A 16,700-nucleotide genomic window follows, 5' to 3' on the forward strand; every position below is an offset into this window, starting at 1 on the left:
CACGAACTTTGGTTGTTATATTGTGTTATGAGTTTATGCTAAAGGTCTATGGAGCCCGATAACGTGGGTCAAAAATGAAGACAGACACGGTATCTCACAGTTCCAGATGTAAATATATATATTGCAGAGATATGAACTTCAGATGAGATGCAAACTGTGACTCTACAGATAAGCAGGCAAATAAGACAGTCTCAAAGTGTGCAGATGTAGTAGTACAGACCAGTCCAGCAATGCAGGGTCCGGGGCCCAGAGCCCGGGCCGGCTCCGAAAGGATAGCAGACCGTAGCGGAGGTGAGTGCAGAGCTGGTGTAAAGCAACAGAGTCCTTCCGAGGTACGTAGATCCAATAGCAGGCAGGGTATCCCGAAGATTAGAAGCAAGCAGGTTCCAGGTCCTTCCAACTTGGCAGCAAGTAAGGTACAAGATACACAAGCAAGGTACCATGTGCAGAGTTCCTTTATATACACAGCAGACAGGAAACCAGGAGTATCAGACAGGAAGCAAGATGGCCCCCGTGAAGCCTGCAACTTTATTTTGGTTAAGAGCAGAATCCAATCGAACTAAGGGCAAGAGCAGAGAAAACAGGTACACAGTCCCAGTCCTTGCACATTGTCATAGTAAGGGCTAGGGGGCTGCAAAAGAAAACAAAATGGAGGTAAGAATAGGACAATTGCCTTGCAAACAAATGTGGAGAGAAAAATTAATTAAATCTCTTTCAATTAGTTATTAAAAATTGAGTTATTTAGTTTACTCAACAGGTTGGATAGAATAAATAGAATGGAGTGAGCCTGGGCAACACATTCTATAATCAATGTAGGCTATTATAATGAATGTCATGCATTCATATTCATTGAAACCCACGCAGTGTTAAATCACATTAATAAGAAAAGCAGACAGCTGTGAGCTGGTGTTATTATTCTGGGAAGGGACCAATATCCATAAAGTTTCCCAGCCTATTAATATCAGCTCACAGATGTCTCAATAGCCACTACTCATTAAAAAGCAGGGACCCCCAAAAAATGATGTGGGGTACCCCTATTTTTAATAACCAGCAAAGGCTAAAATAAAAAATAAATATTAGACAAAGATAACCCAAGTAAGCACAAAATGCAGTTTTTAAGTGAAGGTTTTTACTATTAAGGGAAAAGGAAATCCAAACCTACAGGGCCCTGTCATGATCTAGTCCAGGGTTTGTTTCTGATTATTCTTTCCCTGGGATGGTCATGCAGGGGTTAGTCTTCTCTGCCTCGTTTTGGTATCTGTCTGGCTATTTCAGTCTGCTGGTACCTGCAAGCAGCATCAATTATAGTTCCAGTCTCCCCGTTATACCCTGATTTGTCCTGTGCCCATTTACCTACGTCCCTTTCCTCTTTTCCCTTGTGATTTCGCTCATCATAGTACTCACTCTCTGTGTTGTGACTTCTTGGTATTTGACTGAGCTTGTCCTCTGAGCTGTGTTACTATCTTCCATCTCTGGCTTTCCTGCTCCCAACCGGCTCTGAATACTTTGACTTGTTTCTGACCACGTGTATTGCTGTGACCTCTGGTACTCCATTCTCTCTGTTGCCGACCCGTCTTTTCTGACTATTCTTCCACCACCTAGTGGCTCCTGCCTGCTGCTCTGTGGTTTCACTGAGTGTACCTGTTTTCCTTCACCCGCACCCCCTGGTGGAGGTTATGTACTACTGCGATGCAGCAGTGATTACCCCCTTTAAAACATAAATTAGGTATGGTTTATCACATCTTTGGGAAGCGGAGTTCAAATTCCCTAGCCACACTCAGGCCTGATTACTGCCACACCTTTTCTCAATCAAAAAATCACTTAAATAGGACCTGCATGACAAAAGTGAAGTAGACCAAAAGCTCCTCAAAAGCAAGACATCATTCCGCGATCCAAAGAAATTCTGGAACAAATGAGAAACAAAGTAATTGAGATCCAATATCCACAAATGGCAAAAACACGGAACACTGATGAACTTTCCCATGAGTAGCTGGCTGACTAAAATTACCCCAAAAGCACAGAGATGACTCATCCAAGAGGTCACAAAAGAACTGCAGGCCTCACTTGCCTCAGTTAATGTCAGTGTTCATGGCTTCATCATAAGAAACAGACTGGGCAAAAATGTCCTGCATGGCAGAGTTCTGAGACTAAAACCATTGCTGAGCAATAAGAAAAAATGCTCATTTCAGTTTCGGAAGAAAACATTTTGATGATCCCCAAGACTTTGGGGAGATTACTCTGTGGACTGACAAAGCACAATTTGAACTTTTTGGAAGGTGTATGTCCCATTACATCTGGCGTAAAAGTAACACAGTATTTTCAGAAAAGGAACATCATACCAACAGTAAAGTATGGTGGTGGTAGTGTGATGATCTGGGGCTGTTTTACACCTTCAGGTCCTGGAAGACTTGCTGTGGTAAATGGAACCATGAATTCTTTTGTCTACCAAGGTCTAAGGTGTAATGTTTCTCCTTGTGAAGAGTGATATACAGGCTATGGCATAATAAGGAGGCTTATTCACTGTACAATGCTCCTCTGGGAAGTTTAATATGCAAATTGCCTCTTCAATGAAGAAGAGGACTTAAACTCTATAGTGTCACCTGTTGGAAGCAGCAATCCTGCAAGTCACTACCGATCCTGTAACAAGTCTTGCACCATAACTTAGGCTGTTTACCAAAAAATCCTGAAGGAGAATGTCCATTCATCTGTTCGTGACCTCAAGCTGAAGCGCACTTGGGTTATACAGCAGGACAACAATCTAAAGCACCCCAGCAAATCCACCTCTGAATGGCTCAAGAAAAACAAAATTAATCATGCTTTGAAACCCTCCCAATGTGGATGAATTACAACAATTTTGCAAATACAAGTGGGCCAAAATTCCTCCAGAGCGTTGTTCAAGACTCATTGCCAGTTAACACCACCACTTGATTGCAGTTGTTGTTGTTTTGGGTGACCCAAGCAGTTATTAGGTTTAGGGGGAGTGACAGGGTCAATGTAAGTGAGGGGATATATGTATCATGAAGATTGCGATCTTCCGTGATGTGAAAAGCCACAAATTTCTCTCCAGCATATTATGTGCTGAGAGGGGTTAATCGGCCATGACAGGGTTGTTGTTGTTTGTGAGTAGCTGTAAAAAATGGGCGGGACAGTTACTTATCATATCTCCCCCTCAAGAGTGTGGTTCAGCAAGTTAAATGTCCTGCTATAGAATTTTTTTTCTCTGTGTGTCTGAAGGAAGGAGAGTACCAAAGAAGTGCTTATGTGCAACTGTGCTGGACTGTGGCGATTGTACCCTGTGCTATATGTTATCTTTTTGCTACCCGGTTTTGCCAGAAATGCCATGTTTATTTTGTTGAACCCTCCTCTGGTTTATGCCATGATTTAAATAAACCAGCAGAATAAACATTCCTGTCTACCTCTGTAAGCAGCAGAGTGAGTCAACCCACCACAGTTGGTATTTCAAATGCAGTCAACATTCCAGGTACACGTATAACTGCTATGATGGATAACCTGCATGTCTTTGGTGAAGTTGGCAGTGAGCCAAGCCAAGAATCAAAGTCAGACAGCATGGTGGATCTGATTAAGCACTTTGTGAAAGCACAGCAACAGCAGCTGGCACAGCAGCAGCAATGGCTGGCACATCAGGAGATAAGCTGCTTATGCAACAGATTCAGCAGAACCAACAGCAGCAGCAACAAGACCAGCACCGACAACAAAAGCAGTAGATTGAGTTGCTCGCAGAGGTGGTTCGTGGGAGGCTGGAAGCTCCATCCCCAAATCCAGATGACAACTCATATGTCCAGAAGACGGTAAGATGAGCCATGCAGAAGATGACCCTGGGGGATGATGTGGAAGCCTTTCTCATGGTTTTCGAGAGGTTGCTGATTGGGAGAGACTTCCTACAGAGCACTGGGTCGAGGTGCTGGTGCCATATTTCACAAGTGAACCTCAAAAGGCGTATTACGACTTAGCACTGTAGGATGCCAAGGAATACACCAAGTTAAAAAACAAAATCTTAGCACACCTGGGAGTAAATATGTTGGTTAGAGCCCAACAAGTCCACCACTAGGCATATGCCGGTGACAAACCCACTCGCTCGCAGATGTTTGCTTTACTACATCTAGTCCAGAAGTGGTTGCAGCCAGAGTCTTCCACTCCAGCCCAGATGGTCGAGCATGTGATGAATGACAGATTTATCCACTCCCTTTTCCAAGCCCTTGCAGACCTGGGTTGCCCAGGGCAATCCTAGGAATGCATACGACATGGTTAGCCTAGTGGAGAGGTACCAAGCTGTTGAGAATTCTCTAGGGAAAAAGGACATTATCACTTCCCCATACTGGAATATCCAAAACGGGGCAGGCCCACTACTGATGGGATCAAGAGCCACAAATGGGGGACATCCAAATTCCGCTGAGTGTCTCCCAAAGACTGTTAAGGAAGCATGTTGTGTTGGGAAAGTCACAATCCTGGACATGTAGTCGCCCAGTGTCATATGTCCCCTGAACTGTTGGACTGCAACCTGCGACTTTTGTACTCGGGAAGTTGGTGACCCTGACCAAATGTGCTACTCTTCACCACCAGTGAATCCCTGACAAATTTGTGGGCATTCGATGTATACATGAAGAAGCCAAGGACTACCTGGTAACAGACTGTGTAATCTTGGTAACAGACTGGTAGCAAGTGCCATGAGGTCGGAGTAGTCAAGGACTTGATACATCCAGTCATATTGGGGCGGTATTTTTCCTTATTATAAGACTTATGGCAAAAGGAGGTATATCGAGCGTCGCTTATAAAAGCCAGACCCCTCGGGAAGAAACTCCATCAAAATCAAAAATGGATGAGTTCCCTCTGTGTGTTCCTGCTGGCGAGGAGGATGAGACGGTGATCGAGGAGACCAACCTCCCTCAGTTGAAAGTTTCCAGAGAGAACTTTGGCGTTGCTCAAGTTAGGGACCTTACCTTAAACGGGTCGTTTGATAATGTTACCATTTGTAACGGGGTTGCTCAAGAGCCGGGGTAGATAACAGGTTCCCACTCTTGGCACTCAATGAGGAGTTGTTGTATCAAGTGACTAAAGTGAGAAAAAACCGTGGAGCAGCTGTTAATTCCAGGTCTCTATCAGTGGAGAGTTTTAGACATGGCCCATTTGAGTGTTTTGTGGGAACATCTGGGTGTAGAAAAAAAAAAATCAAGAAAAGGTAATACAGAGGTTCTATTGGCCCAGACGCTATCGGGAGATCCTAAATTATTGTACGCCCTGCCCCACCTACCAGGTAACTGCTCCCTCTCCCCACTTCCGAAGTCCACTAGTCCCATTACCTGTTATAGAGGCCCCTTTTGAGAGAATTGTGATGGACCTAGTATGTCCCATAGTTAAGTCTACACAGGGACACCAATACATCCTTGTGGTCATGATATGCGACCCGTTACCCATAGGCGGTACCACTGAGGAACTCATCGGCCAAGTGTATAGCCTGAGAACGTGTCCATATTTTTTCTGGGACTAGCCTGCAAAAGATCTTGATGGACCAAGGGACACCTTTCATGAGCAAGGTGATGAAGGAGCTGTGTAGGGTGCTCCAAATTACTAAGCTGCAAACCTCCATCTACCATCCGCAGATGGACGGCCTAGTGGAGCTTTTCAATAAGACCTTAAACCGGCCCAGGAGCAACAGTGTCAAGAACTGCTGCAGGAACCATGACCTATTCTCTGTATTCTCTTAATTCCCCAGGTGTACACAAGTGGTGGAGCAGTACTCTCTGACAGAGCCACATATAAGGGTGAATTTTAAGCCATATACGATTCCCAAAGCACGCCGTGAGGTAATCTCAAACAGAATGAAGAGATTGCTAGACTTCAACATGATCAAGAAGTTCAAAAGCGGGTGATTGAGTCCCTTCGTGCTCATTCCGAAGCCAAACATTGAGTGGCGGTTTTGTATTGATTACCTCAGGCTGAATGAAGTGTCCGAATTTGATGCGTACCCGATGCCATGTGTTGATGAGCTTATTGAGAGGCTTGGACCTGCGAGGTACATTACCATCTTCGACTTCACAAAGGGCTACTGGCATCCTCATGTCCTAAAGTGCCAAGGAGAACACTGCCTTCTATACAGCTGATGGGTGCTTTCAATATACCAAAATGTCTTTCTGACGACTGTGTGCTCCAGTCACCTTCCAGAGAGCCATGGTTCGGATCTTAGCTCCCCATAAGAAGTATGCTGCAGTTTACCTCAATGACATAGTGATCTTCGGCCCAGACCAAGGTAGTCATCTACTAAAAGTACAAGTGATTCTGGATGCTCTGAGGAAGGTGGGGTTTACCATAAAGTAAAAAAAAAGTGCCATGGGGAAGTGGCCAAGTAGTTAGGATACATTATCAGGAGAGGCAAAATCAAGTCACAAGTAAACAAGGGTGAGGAAATCCAGAAGTGGCCTCAACTGCTTTCCAAGAAGCAATTGAGAGCATTTCTTGGTATTGTGGGATATTATCTGTGGTTTAACCAAATTTCACCATAATTGCTGCACCACTGATGAATCTCCTTAAAAGAACCAAATAGATGATGGCCAAATGGAATGCTGACACAGAAATGACATTCCAAGAGCTGAAGCTGGCCCTACGTAAACAGCCGGTCCTGGTCGCACCGGATTTCAGTTGAGAATTTGTGGTCCAGATAGATGATTCAGAAGTCTGGTTGGGAGCCATGCTATCTCAAGAGATAAATAGTGAAGAACTTCCCATCCTGTATTTGAGTCGGAAAGTCTCTTCCTGCGAAAAAAAATTATGCCATTGTGGAGAAAGAGTGCTTTGCTATCAAATGATCCATTGAAACGCTGAAGTATTCTCTACTGTGTCATAGGTTTAAGCTAGTGTTGCACCATGCATCTCTGAGATAGTTAAGAGAAAAGAAAGGTAAGAATGCCTGGATGACTAGGTGGTTCTTAGGCCTCTAGGACTTTAATTTCCACGTAGAACATAGACCCGGGAAGGTGCAAGGTGATGCGGATTCCCTCTCCAGAATGATGTCTGAGGGTGCCACAACCCCCTGCTTTGGTCAGGGAGCTGGGATATATGACAGGGTCACTGGCAAATTAAGTGAGGGGAGATACAGGTGCTTCTCACAAAAATAGAATATCATCAAAAAGTTAATTTAATTCAGTTCAACACAAAAAGTGAAACTCATATTATAGTGAAAACTTAAAAGTCATTATCTCAGTAAATTGAATAATTAACAAAAACATCTGAAAAGGATTCCTAAGCGTTTAAAAAGGCCCCTTAGTCTGTTTCAATAGACTCCACAATCATGGGGAAGACTGCTGACTTGACAGATGTCCAGAAGGCATTTATTGACACACTGCACAAGGAGGGTAAGCCACAAAAGGTCATTTCTAAAGAAGCTGGCTGTTCACAGAGTACTGTATGCAAGCATATTAATGGAAAATTGAGTGGAAGGAAAAAGTGTAGTAGAAAAAGGTGCACAAGCAACCAGGATAACTGCAGCCTTGAAAGGATTGTTAAGAAAAGGCCATTCAAAAATTTGGGGGAAATTCACAAGAAGTGGATTTCAGATGAAAGTACATTTTGCATTTCATTTGGAAATCAAGTTCCCAGAGTCTAGAGGAAGAGTGGGAAGGGCACACAATCCAAGCTGCTTGAGGTCTAGTGTGAAGATTCCACAATTAATGATGGTTTGGGGAGCCATGTCATCTGCTGGTGTAGGTCAACTGTGTTTTATCAAGACCAAAGTCAGCTCAGTCGTCTACCAGGAAATTTTAGAGCACTTCATGCTTCCCTCTGCCATCAAACTTTTTGGAGAGGGAAATTTAATTCTCCAGCAGGACTTGGCACCTGTCTACACTGCCAAAAGTACCAATGTCCGGTTTAAAAACAACAGTATCCCTGTGTTTGATTGGCCAGCAAACTCGCCTGAGCTTAACCCCATAGATAACCTATGGGGTATTGTTAAGAGGAAGATGAGAGACACCAGACCCAACAATGCAGACAAGCTGAAGGCTGCTATCAAAACAACCTGGGCTGCCATAACACCTCAGCAGTGCCACAGGCTGATCGCCTCCATGCCACATCGCACTGATTCAGTAATTGATGCAAAAGGAACCCTGACCAAGTATTGAGTGCATTTACTGAACATACATTTCAGTAGGCCAACATTTCAGATTTTAAAATAATTTTTCAAGCTGGTGTAATAAAGTATTCTAATTTACTGAGATAATGACTTTTGGGTTTTCATTGGCTGCAAGCCATAGTCATCAACATTAACAGAAATAAACCCATGAAATAGATCACTCTGTGTGTAATGACTCTATATAATATATGAGTTTCACTTTTTGTACTGAATAACTGAAACAAATTAACTTTTTGATGATATTCTAATTTTGTGAGAAGCACATCTATGTATCATGAAGATTACTATCTTCCATGATGTGAAAATCCAGAAGTTTAGCTCCAGCATGTTATGTGTTGAGAGGGGTTAATCAGCCATGACAGGGTTGTTGCTGTTTGTGAGTAGCTGTAAAAAATGGGCGGGACAGTTACTCACCACATTTCCACTCCAAGGGTATGGTTTGGCAAGTTAAATGTCCTGCCACTGAGTTTTTTCACTGTCTGTGTGTCTGGAGGAAGGAGAGTGCCAGAGAAGTGTGTATTTGCAACTATGCTGGGCTCTGCTGATTGTATCCTGAGTGGACGGATTCCCGCAGGCATAAGGACTGAGCTACACGCAGGGCCGGACTGGGACTAAAATTCAGCCCTGGCATTTGAAGTTACACAGGCCCACTAGTCACATGGTGACTATATAATATCTTTGTACACTTATAGTTTACAAGAAGTGAGAGGAGATTAACACGACTATATAACATGTAGTCACAGCTGTGCCCAGTATTTCAGCTCAGTCCTATTTATTGCTTTTAGGTACAGTACTCCTCCCAAATCTCTGTCCCCTTTTGTATGCATGATTACAGAATTCCTGGCAGAACTACTCTCTATTGGGCAACCAGACCCCCTGGTCATAGCCGCCCCTATCATACCTCCCAACTTTTGAAGAAGGGAAAGATGGACAAAGACTGCGGCGCGCACAGCGCACTGCTGCAAATTTTGGCAACGCCCAGCCACACCCATTTCACAACTAGTCACACCCATGTCCACACCTAATCGCACTCATTTAGCACTGCTGATCACACTGACTGGTACTGAGGGCACAGTGGCTGGCATTATGGGCACACTGACTGGCACTAAGGAAGAGAGAAAACAGAGAGAGAAAAAAGAAAACAGAGAGCGAGAAAGAAAGGGGAAAGAAAGAACAGTGAGAGACAAAGAAAGAACAGTGAGAGACAGAGAAAGAACAGAGAGAGAAAGAAAGAGGGGAAAGAAAGAAAGAACAGAGAGAGACAGAGAAAGAACAGAGAGAGAAAGAAAGAAGTAAAGAAAAGAAAGAACAGCGAGAAAGAGAGGAAAGAAAAAGAAAGAGGGGAAGAAAGAACAGAGAGAGAAAGAAAGAACAGAGAGAGAAAGAAAGAACAGAGAGAGAAAGAAAATGAGGGAAAGACAGAACAGAGAATGAAAGAACAGAGAAAGAACGAAAAAGAGAGAAAGAAATAAAGAAAGATTCTATAAAGATACTATAGCAGCCCGGCTCCCATTGTAGTGCCCACCTGAGCCGCCCGGTGCAGGACCTATCATGATCCACTCACATGGCTGGCATCCCCGATTCCAAGGCGATCCTGCTGTCTGCGCTGTCGGAGGAGGACACTGTGATGGATCTGAAGCATTCCTGGTTCCGTCACAATCTCCTCAAGAAATTATCTCATTTCCGGTCAGCTTCCAGCACGTCACTTCCGGTGGAACGTCATGTGTGTTTTAAAATGCTCCTCGGGGCTCCGCCGTGTACTCCTGTGTCCGTGGGAAAAGCACGCTTTGTATGTTTTGTACACACTTGGCTCCGCTCCGTACATCCCGTACACATATGGCTCCACTCCGCGCACACACGGCTCCACTCCGTCCACCTCGTCCACGCGTGGCTCCTCTCCGTACACCTCGTACACACGGCTCCTCTCCGTACACGCGTGGCTCCTCTTCGTACACACGCGGCTCCTCTCCGTACACCTCGTACACACAGGAGCGGAGCCATTACACCTCGTACACACACGGCTCCGCACACCTCGTACACACACGGCTCCGCTCCGTACACCTCGTACACACGGCTCCGCTCCGTACACCTCGTACACGTGCGGCTCCTCTCCGTACACCTCGTACACACGGCTCCGCACCGTACACCACGTACACACGGCTCCGCACCGTACACCACGTACACACGCGGCTCCTCTCCGTACACCTCGTACACACGGCTCCGCTCCGTACACCTCGTACACACGGCTCCGCACCGTACACCTCGTACACGTGCGGCTCCTCTCCGTACACCTTGTACACACGCGGCTCCGCTCCGTACACCTCGTACACACGGCTCCGCTCCGTACACCTCGTACACACGGCTCCGCTCCGTACACCTCGTACACATGGCTCCGCTCTGTACACCTCATACACACACAGCTCTGCTACATCCACACTGTAAATCCTGACCCCACACATACTTACCTCAACCAGCACCATGACAACAGCAAAGCAGAGTCTTGCAGACGGTAGAGGCAAGGCTGAGTGCACAGGACCTGTTATGAGGTCACAGGAGGGGCGGAGTCAGGGGTGACATGAATGGGGGTCTGGACAAAGGCTCCTGATCATGTGACCCCCCTTGACTCCTCCCCTCCTGTGACCTCATCACAGGTCCTGCGAACAGAGCGAGCAGGCAAGCGAGTGCGACGCTGTGAGTGGCTGCGGGGGGGGAGGGGGTCTCATGCTACGGCGAGGATGGGGTGCGTGGCGGTTTATCTCCCTGCAGTGCGGGAGGAACTTGAAACTATCACCGCCATGCCCGCAGAGGGCCGGCGGCAGGAGCAACAGTGGCCGCAGCAGCTGGCAAGCGGCCAGATGCCCGCGGCCCACGTGACAGCGGCCCAGTGGGAAAATGCCCGGTTGGTTATATTGCCAATCCGGGCCTGGCTACACGTTATCTTTTTGTTTCTCGTTTTTGCCAGAAAGGCCATGTTTATTTTGTTGAACCCTGCTCTGTTTTATGCCATGATATAAATAAACCAGCAGAAGAAATGTTCCTGTGTATACCTCTGTGAGCCACTGAGTGAGTCGACCTACCACACAGGTAATCAGTTTTTCAAACAGGGCCCTGAAGGATTGAATTTCTTTTTCCCTTAATAAAGAACTTTATTCAAAAACTGCATTTTGTTTACTTTTGCTATCTTTGCCTAATATTTAAATTTATTTGGTTATCTGAAACATTTAAAGTAAACCTGTCACCTCATTTGGTCTCTATATGATGCAGCCACTGCTTTTCAGGGCTTATCTATAGCATTCGAAAATGGCGCCTCCCTGGTTATCTGAAACATATAAAGCGAACCTGTCACCTCTTTTGGCTGCTATACGATGCAGCTACTGCTTTTCAGGGCTTATCTACAGCATTCTAAAATAGCGCCTACCATCTTCATGCAACGCTGTCCTCCTGCTTGCATCGTCACTCCCCGGCATCGCCCTCTGGCGCAGGCACACTCAAAGTACTGCAGTGCGCAGGTGCTGGGAAAGGTGAAAGAGGCCCAGCGCTTGCGCACTGCAGTACTTTGCTCTGCCCTCAACAGGGCAGAGAAGTACGCCTGCGCAGAAGCGCAATGCCAGAGAGCGATGAAGCAAGCAGGAGGGCGGTGTCGCAAGAAGATGGGAGGCGCCGAACCCGCGACACCCATCGGATCGGACCGCCCCCCGGTGAGTATAATAAAACTTATTTTACTTATCTTGCAGGTCAGATCGGGGCTTATCTAGAGCATTATAGAATGCTAAAAATCATATCAAAAGAAAAGCACCAATAGAAACAAAAATACTAAAAGTAAAAAAAGAATAGGGAGATGACAATGGTGAGCCAAAGAAACAATGGGTCCACGGTAGTGGATGAGGTAAAAAAAGAGAAACCTCAGGCAGGGTAAATAGCTGTAAACATCAATCAGCTCAAAAGTGCATGTGCATAGTGCTACAGAGTCCATCACTATAGTCATAAAGTAAATCCAAAAATAAGGATATACTGAAAGCATAGGGACAGCATAATGACTGGCAGCCATAAGTAAAGGGAAAGTGCAGAGCCAAAAATCAGTAGGATAAGGTGCATGAAAGCCTGAGGAATTACCTGATATGCCGTGGAGCCACCCACCCCAACACGTTTCGGCGCAGTGCCTTCTTCCGGGTGTATCATTATAGAATGCTGTAGATAAGCCCTGAAAGGCAGTGGCTGCATCTTATAGGTGCCAAAAGAGGTGACAAGTTCCCTTTAAGTGTGGCAAACATGTAAAAATAGGATCAGGAAAAATCAGAAAGGGGGCAAACACTTTCACACAACTGTTGCTTGGTATCTGATTTCCTAGGCAAAGAGCACACACTTGCAAGCTGTTTGCTATACAGCTTACAATTGCAGTGCTGAAGCTGATCGGATTGGGCTTCAGTGCCTCAGCACTCCTTCGATGCTGCAGTGGCAAAGCTTTACTTGTAACTTATAACACTACCCTTCACCTCGCCAAACAGACCTACTTCACCACCCTGATCTCACTAGCCAACAACCCCAAGAAACTTTTTTTTTTACACTTTTCACTCCCTCCTCAGGCCAAAAGCACAAGCCCCTATCACAGACATTTGTGCTGACAACCTGGCCTCCCACTTTACAGAAAAAATAGATAATATCCGTCAGGAAATCTGCTCCCAACCACCAAGTTGCTGTGACTCCCATCCCTTCCTGCATCTCCTCTGGCTCACTTTCCACATTTGATCCCATCACAGAAGTCGTCTCCAGATTCCTCTCGTCTGACCACATGCACTACCGACCCCAGTCCCTCACATCTCCTCCAGTCTCTCTCTCCAGTCGTCACAACTCACCTAACTGCAATCTTTAATCTCTCCTTCTCCTCGGAAATTTTCCCATCCTCCTTCAAACACGCCATTGTTACTCCATTACTAAAGAAACCCGCTCTTGACCCATCCTGCACAAACAACTACAGACCAGTCTCCAATCTCCCCTTCATCTCTAAACTTTTGGAGTGCCTAGTTTACTTCCGCCCCCTACATTCGACTGAAACTGCACTCAAAGTGACCAATGACCTTCTGACAGCTAAACGTAAGGATGACCACTCTCTGATCATTCTTCTTGACCTATCTGCAGCTTTTGACACTGTTGACCACCATCTTCTACTCTCTAGGCTCCAGTCACTAGGCATTAAGGACACTGCTCTCTCCTGGTTCCCTTCCTATCTTTCTGACTGCTCCTTCAGTGTTTTGTTCTCTGGCTCCATGTCATCTCCTCTTCCTCTCGCTGTCGGGGAACCTCAGGGCTCAGTCCTTGGCCCCCTTCTCTTCTCTCTACACGGCCCCAATTGGACAGACCATCAGCATATTTGGCTTTCAGTACCATCTTTATGCTGATGACATACAACTATATACATCACTCCCTGACCTTACCCCCCGCTGTACTAAAGAATGCCAGTGACTGTCTGTCCGCAGTCTCCAACATCATGTCCGCTCTCTATCTGAAACTCAACCTCTCCAAAACTGAACTTCTTCTGCTCCCGCCATCTACTAACCTCCCTAAATCTGACATTTCCCTCTCCGTGGGTGGCACCACAATAACACCCCGGCAGCAGGCGCGCTGTCTGGGTGTTATATTTGACACCAATCTCTCCTTCACATCCCATATACAATCTCTTGCCGCTCTTGCCACTTACACCTAAAGATCATCTCTAGAATCCACCCTTTTCTCACCATGGAAACAGCAAAAACCCTCACTGTAGCATTGATCCACTCCTGCCTGGATTACTGCAACGCTCTATTAATTGGCCTCCCCATTACTCGACTATCCCCTCTCCAGTCCATACTTAATGCAGCAGCCAGGGTCATCTATCTGGCTATTCGGTACTCGGACATGTCCGCTCTTCGCCAGTCCTTACATTGGCTGCCCATTCATTATAGGATCCAATTTAAAGGACTTGTTCTCACCCACAAAGCTCTCCACAGTGCAGCACCCCCCTACATCTCCTCCCTCATTTCTGTCTATCGGCCTAACTGACCGCTGCGCTCTGCAAACGACTTTCGACTAACCTCTGCACTAATCCGTACCTCCCACTCCCGACTCCAAGACTCCTCCCGTGCTGCGCCAATCCTCTGGAATGCTCTACCCCAAGAAATTAGGACTATCCACATTGCATAGTTTCAGGCACTCCCTCAAAACACATTTGTTCAGAGCGGCCTATCACGTTCACTAATCACAGTCATTCTATGTGTAAGTGTGCGTGTGTAGCCCATTCACTATCTCCATCCATTCCTCACTCCCTCAAGATGGCCGGACCATCATTGTAAATACATCATTGTAAATACACACCTGTACTTTGTATCTCCCCCAACTCATTGTAGATTGTAAGCTCTCACGAGCAGGGTCATCTTATTTTTAAATTGTAAAGCGCTGCGGAATATGTTGGCTTTATATAAAGATTATTATTATTATGACTGAGAGCACAGTTCAGGGCAATGATGCAGCTGGTTTGAACTGTCAATCTTCAAGAGCACTCTACTCCTTGGCAAGCAGGAAGCTGGGAGGCATAGGAGCTATGTGTTCCTGAAGAAAAAAAATAGACAACCCCCTTTAATGGAATGAAAGTTTTCTATAACTTGTATTAGTACAGGAACACTTCCATAACCCAGGTTACACGAGGACAGTTTAGTACAAAATAAATGTACTGCTATTTGGATTGAATGGACTGGTGAACTGTTCTCCTACCTGGATTTCAAAATATAAAACTTTTTTATGAGTAGCAGATATAATTTTCCTATAAGTAATGTAAAGTGCTACTATACAACTTGTCTATGTAAATGTATAATAATAATCAACTCTATAACACTATTTTAATTACTGCTTAGGAAGAAATTCTTCTGCAACAAGAAAAGTTGAAAGAAGAACAGCAAATGATTGAAAAACGCAATCAGCAGTTGATTTCCATCATGCAGCAGTTCAAAGGAATGTAAAACGCTTTAATGTTAGTGGTAGAGGCAGAAAGATTAATCCCAAATATTTCAACTCTGTTAATCTGAATAATGTGTGATTTGTGCTTGGTATCACCACAACGATTATTAAAATGATAGGTATTTTTCATATATATTTTATACTTGGCATTTGGAATACTCAAATTTACATACATTATACATACAGAGTAAATTTTAGAATTCAATGCCAGTATGTTCACTTTCCTTCTTTCAGCTTAACTCAACTTTAAATAATAAAATACTGTTACATAAAGGTTTTGTTCTGATTTGGACAATCTTTATTTGTTGGAAAGGTTCCTTGAAAATGACCTTATAATAGATTGCCCTGCTGCTTAAACCCTAAGAGATCAATGGTAAAATTAAAGAAAGTCTGACAGCAAGTGTTCCACTCCCTGCTGTGCCATCACATGGAAAATGAAGGATTACAAGGTATTCATTGAAATTAATGCACATACGAATCATATCTGTACCCTAAGAAAAAAAATTACCCCCTCCTTTCCTTTTGAAAAGTACATTATGTAAAATGTAGTGCTGATAATAACTGTGGAGACACTGGGGTCAGTTGGTGCTCTAATCTGCTAGCCGAAACCGCATGCATCATGAATCATTCCACCGAACATGCATTCTCCTTTTACCGTTGGCATAATACTACTCTGACAGCACAGGATGAGGGTAAAACAGTGAGGAAATACTTTATTGAACCACAAAACAGTCAAATAACACATCAAACAGTCCCAGCAAAATACCCAAGGTGGTGCAAAATTACAGAGTCTCACCCTTCCCCTGACTCGCTGGGATAAGAGCAGCTGTGACTTCAGAGCTTCCAGGGCTGACTACCCCACCTGTGGCATGCAGAGAGAGGAGGGAATGACAAGCTTAGGAAACTGACAGTCCATTGAGGTACAAGGCCAGGTGACCGGAGGGTCACGACCTGGCTTCTCCAAACATCTCCATGGAGCCAGGTGACCAATGAGTACCAATCCTGGCTTTCCAAAACATACCCATGGGGCTCAGGTGATCGTTGGGTCCAAATCCTGACTGCCCAAAATTTATCCATGGTTCACTGATGGTCAATGTAGCAGATCTGTATTCTTATAAAAAAAAAATCAGGTCTGTATTGTATTAAAAAAAAATTGGGGTTAAAGCAATATATTAGTGGAAAAAATGTAATTTTTTATTTTATTCATTACTATTTGCATTACATCCTCTGAAACACTTGAAGGGTTAACAAAACATCCTGTCTGCAGATTTGAATACTTTGAGGGTATGTGCAGACTATCAGTAAATGCTGTTGGATGGACGCTGCATACTTATACAGCGTCCAACTTGCAGCGTCCAGATGTTACAGCATGGTGGATGGTATTTCAAGAAATCTCATGTCCACTATGTGTCCACAGACGTCCGCGGCTCACCGGCGGAGAAGGAAATGCCGCATGTCTTTCCAGACCCCAGCACGTTAATTTGCCTTGCAGAGATACCTGTCTCTGCATGAGAAATTTCTCCAATAGAATGTATTGGTCGTGGTAAATCCGCACGGTTCAGTGATCACA

The 16,700-nt window shown here is 45.0% G+C and overlaps 1 protein-coding gene and 1 long non-coding RNA gene across 2 annotated transcripts in view; one reads left to right on the plus strand and one right to left on the minus strand.

The window, feature by feature from the left end:
- LOC141089047 (kelch domain-containing protein 1-like) overlaps nt 1-15,482 on the plus strand; it is a 210,138-nt gene extending 194,656 nt beyond the window's left edge. The window contains exon 19 of the mRNA XM_073575317.1: nt 15,028-15,482. Within this exon, the coding sequence (XP_073431418.1) occupies nt 15,028-15,132 (105 nt within the window). The 3' untranslated portion in view covers nt 15,133-15,482. The remainder of the gene's footprint in view (nt 1-15,027) is intronic.
- Nucleotides 95-15,135, minus strand: LOC141089048 (uncharacterized). Its single transcript, XR_012232157.1, has 2 exons — nt 14,492-15,135; nt 95-631 (listed from the first exon to the last, which is right to left on the minus strand). It is a non-coding gene; the product is annotated as an uncharacterized lncRNA (long non-coding RNA).
- Nucleotides 15,483-16,700: the final 1,218 nt, after the last annotated feature.

This window comes from Dendrobates tinctorius, unplaced genomic scaffold (assembly GCF_039654945.1).
Source record: "Dendrobates tinctorius isolate UK_male_01 unplaced genomic scaffold, ASM3965494v1 ptg000044l, whole genome shotgun sequence".
NCBI classification, from domain to species: Eukaryota; Metazoa; Chordata; class Amphibia; order Anura; family Dendrobatidae; genus Dendrobates; species Dendrobates tinctorius.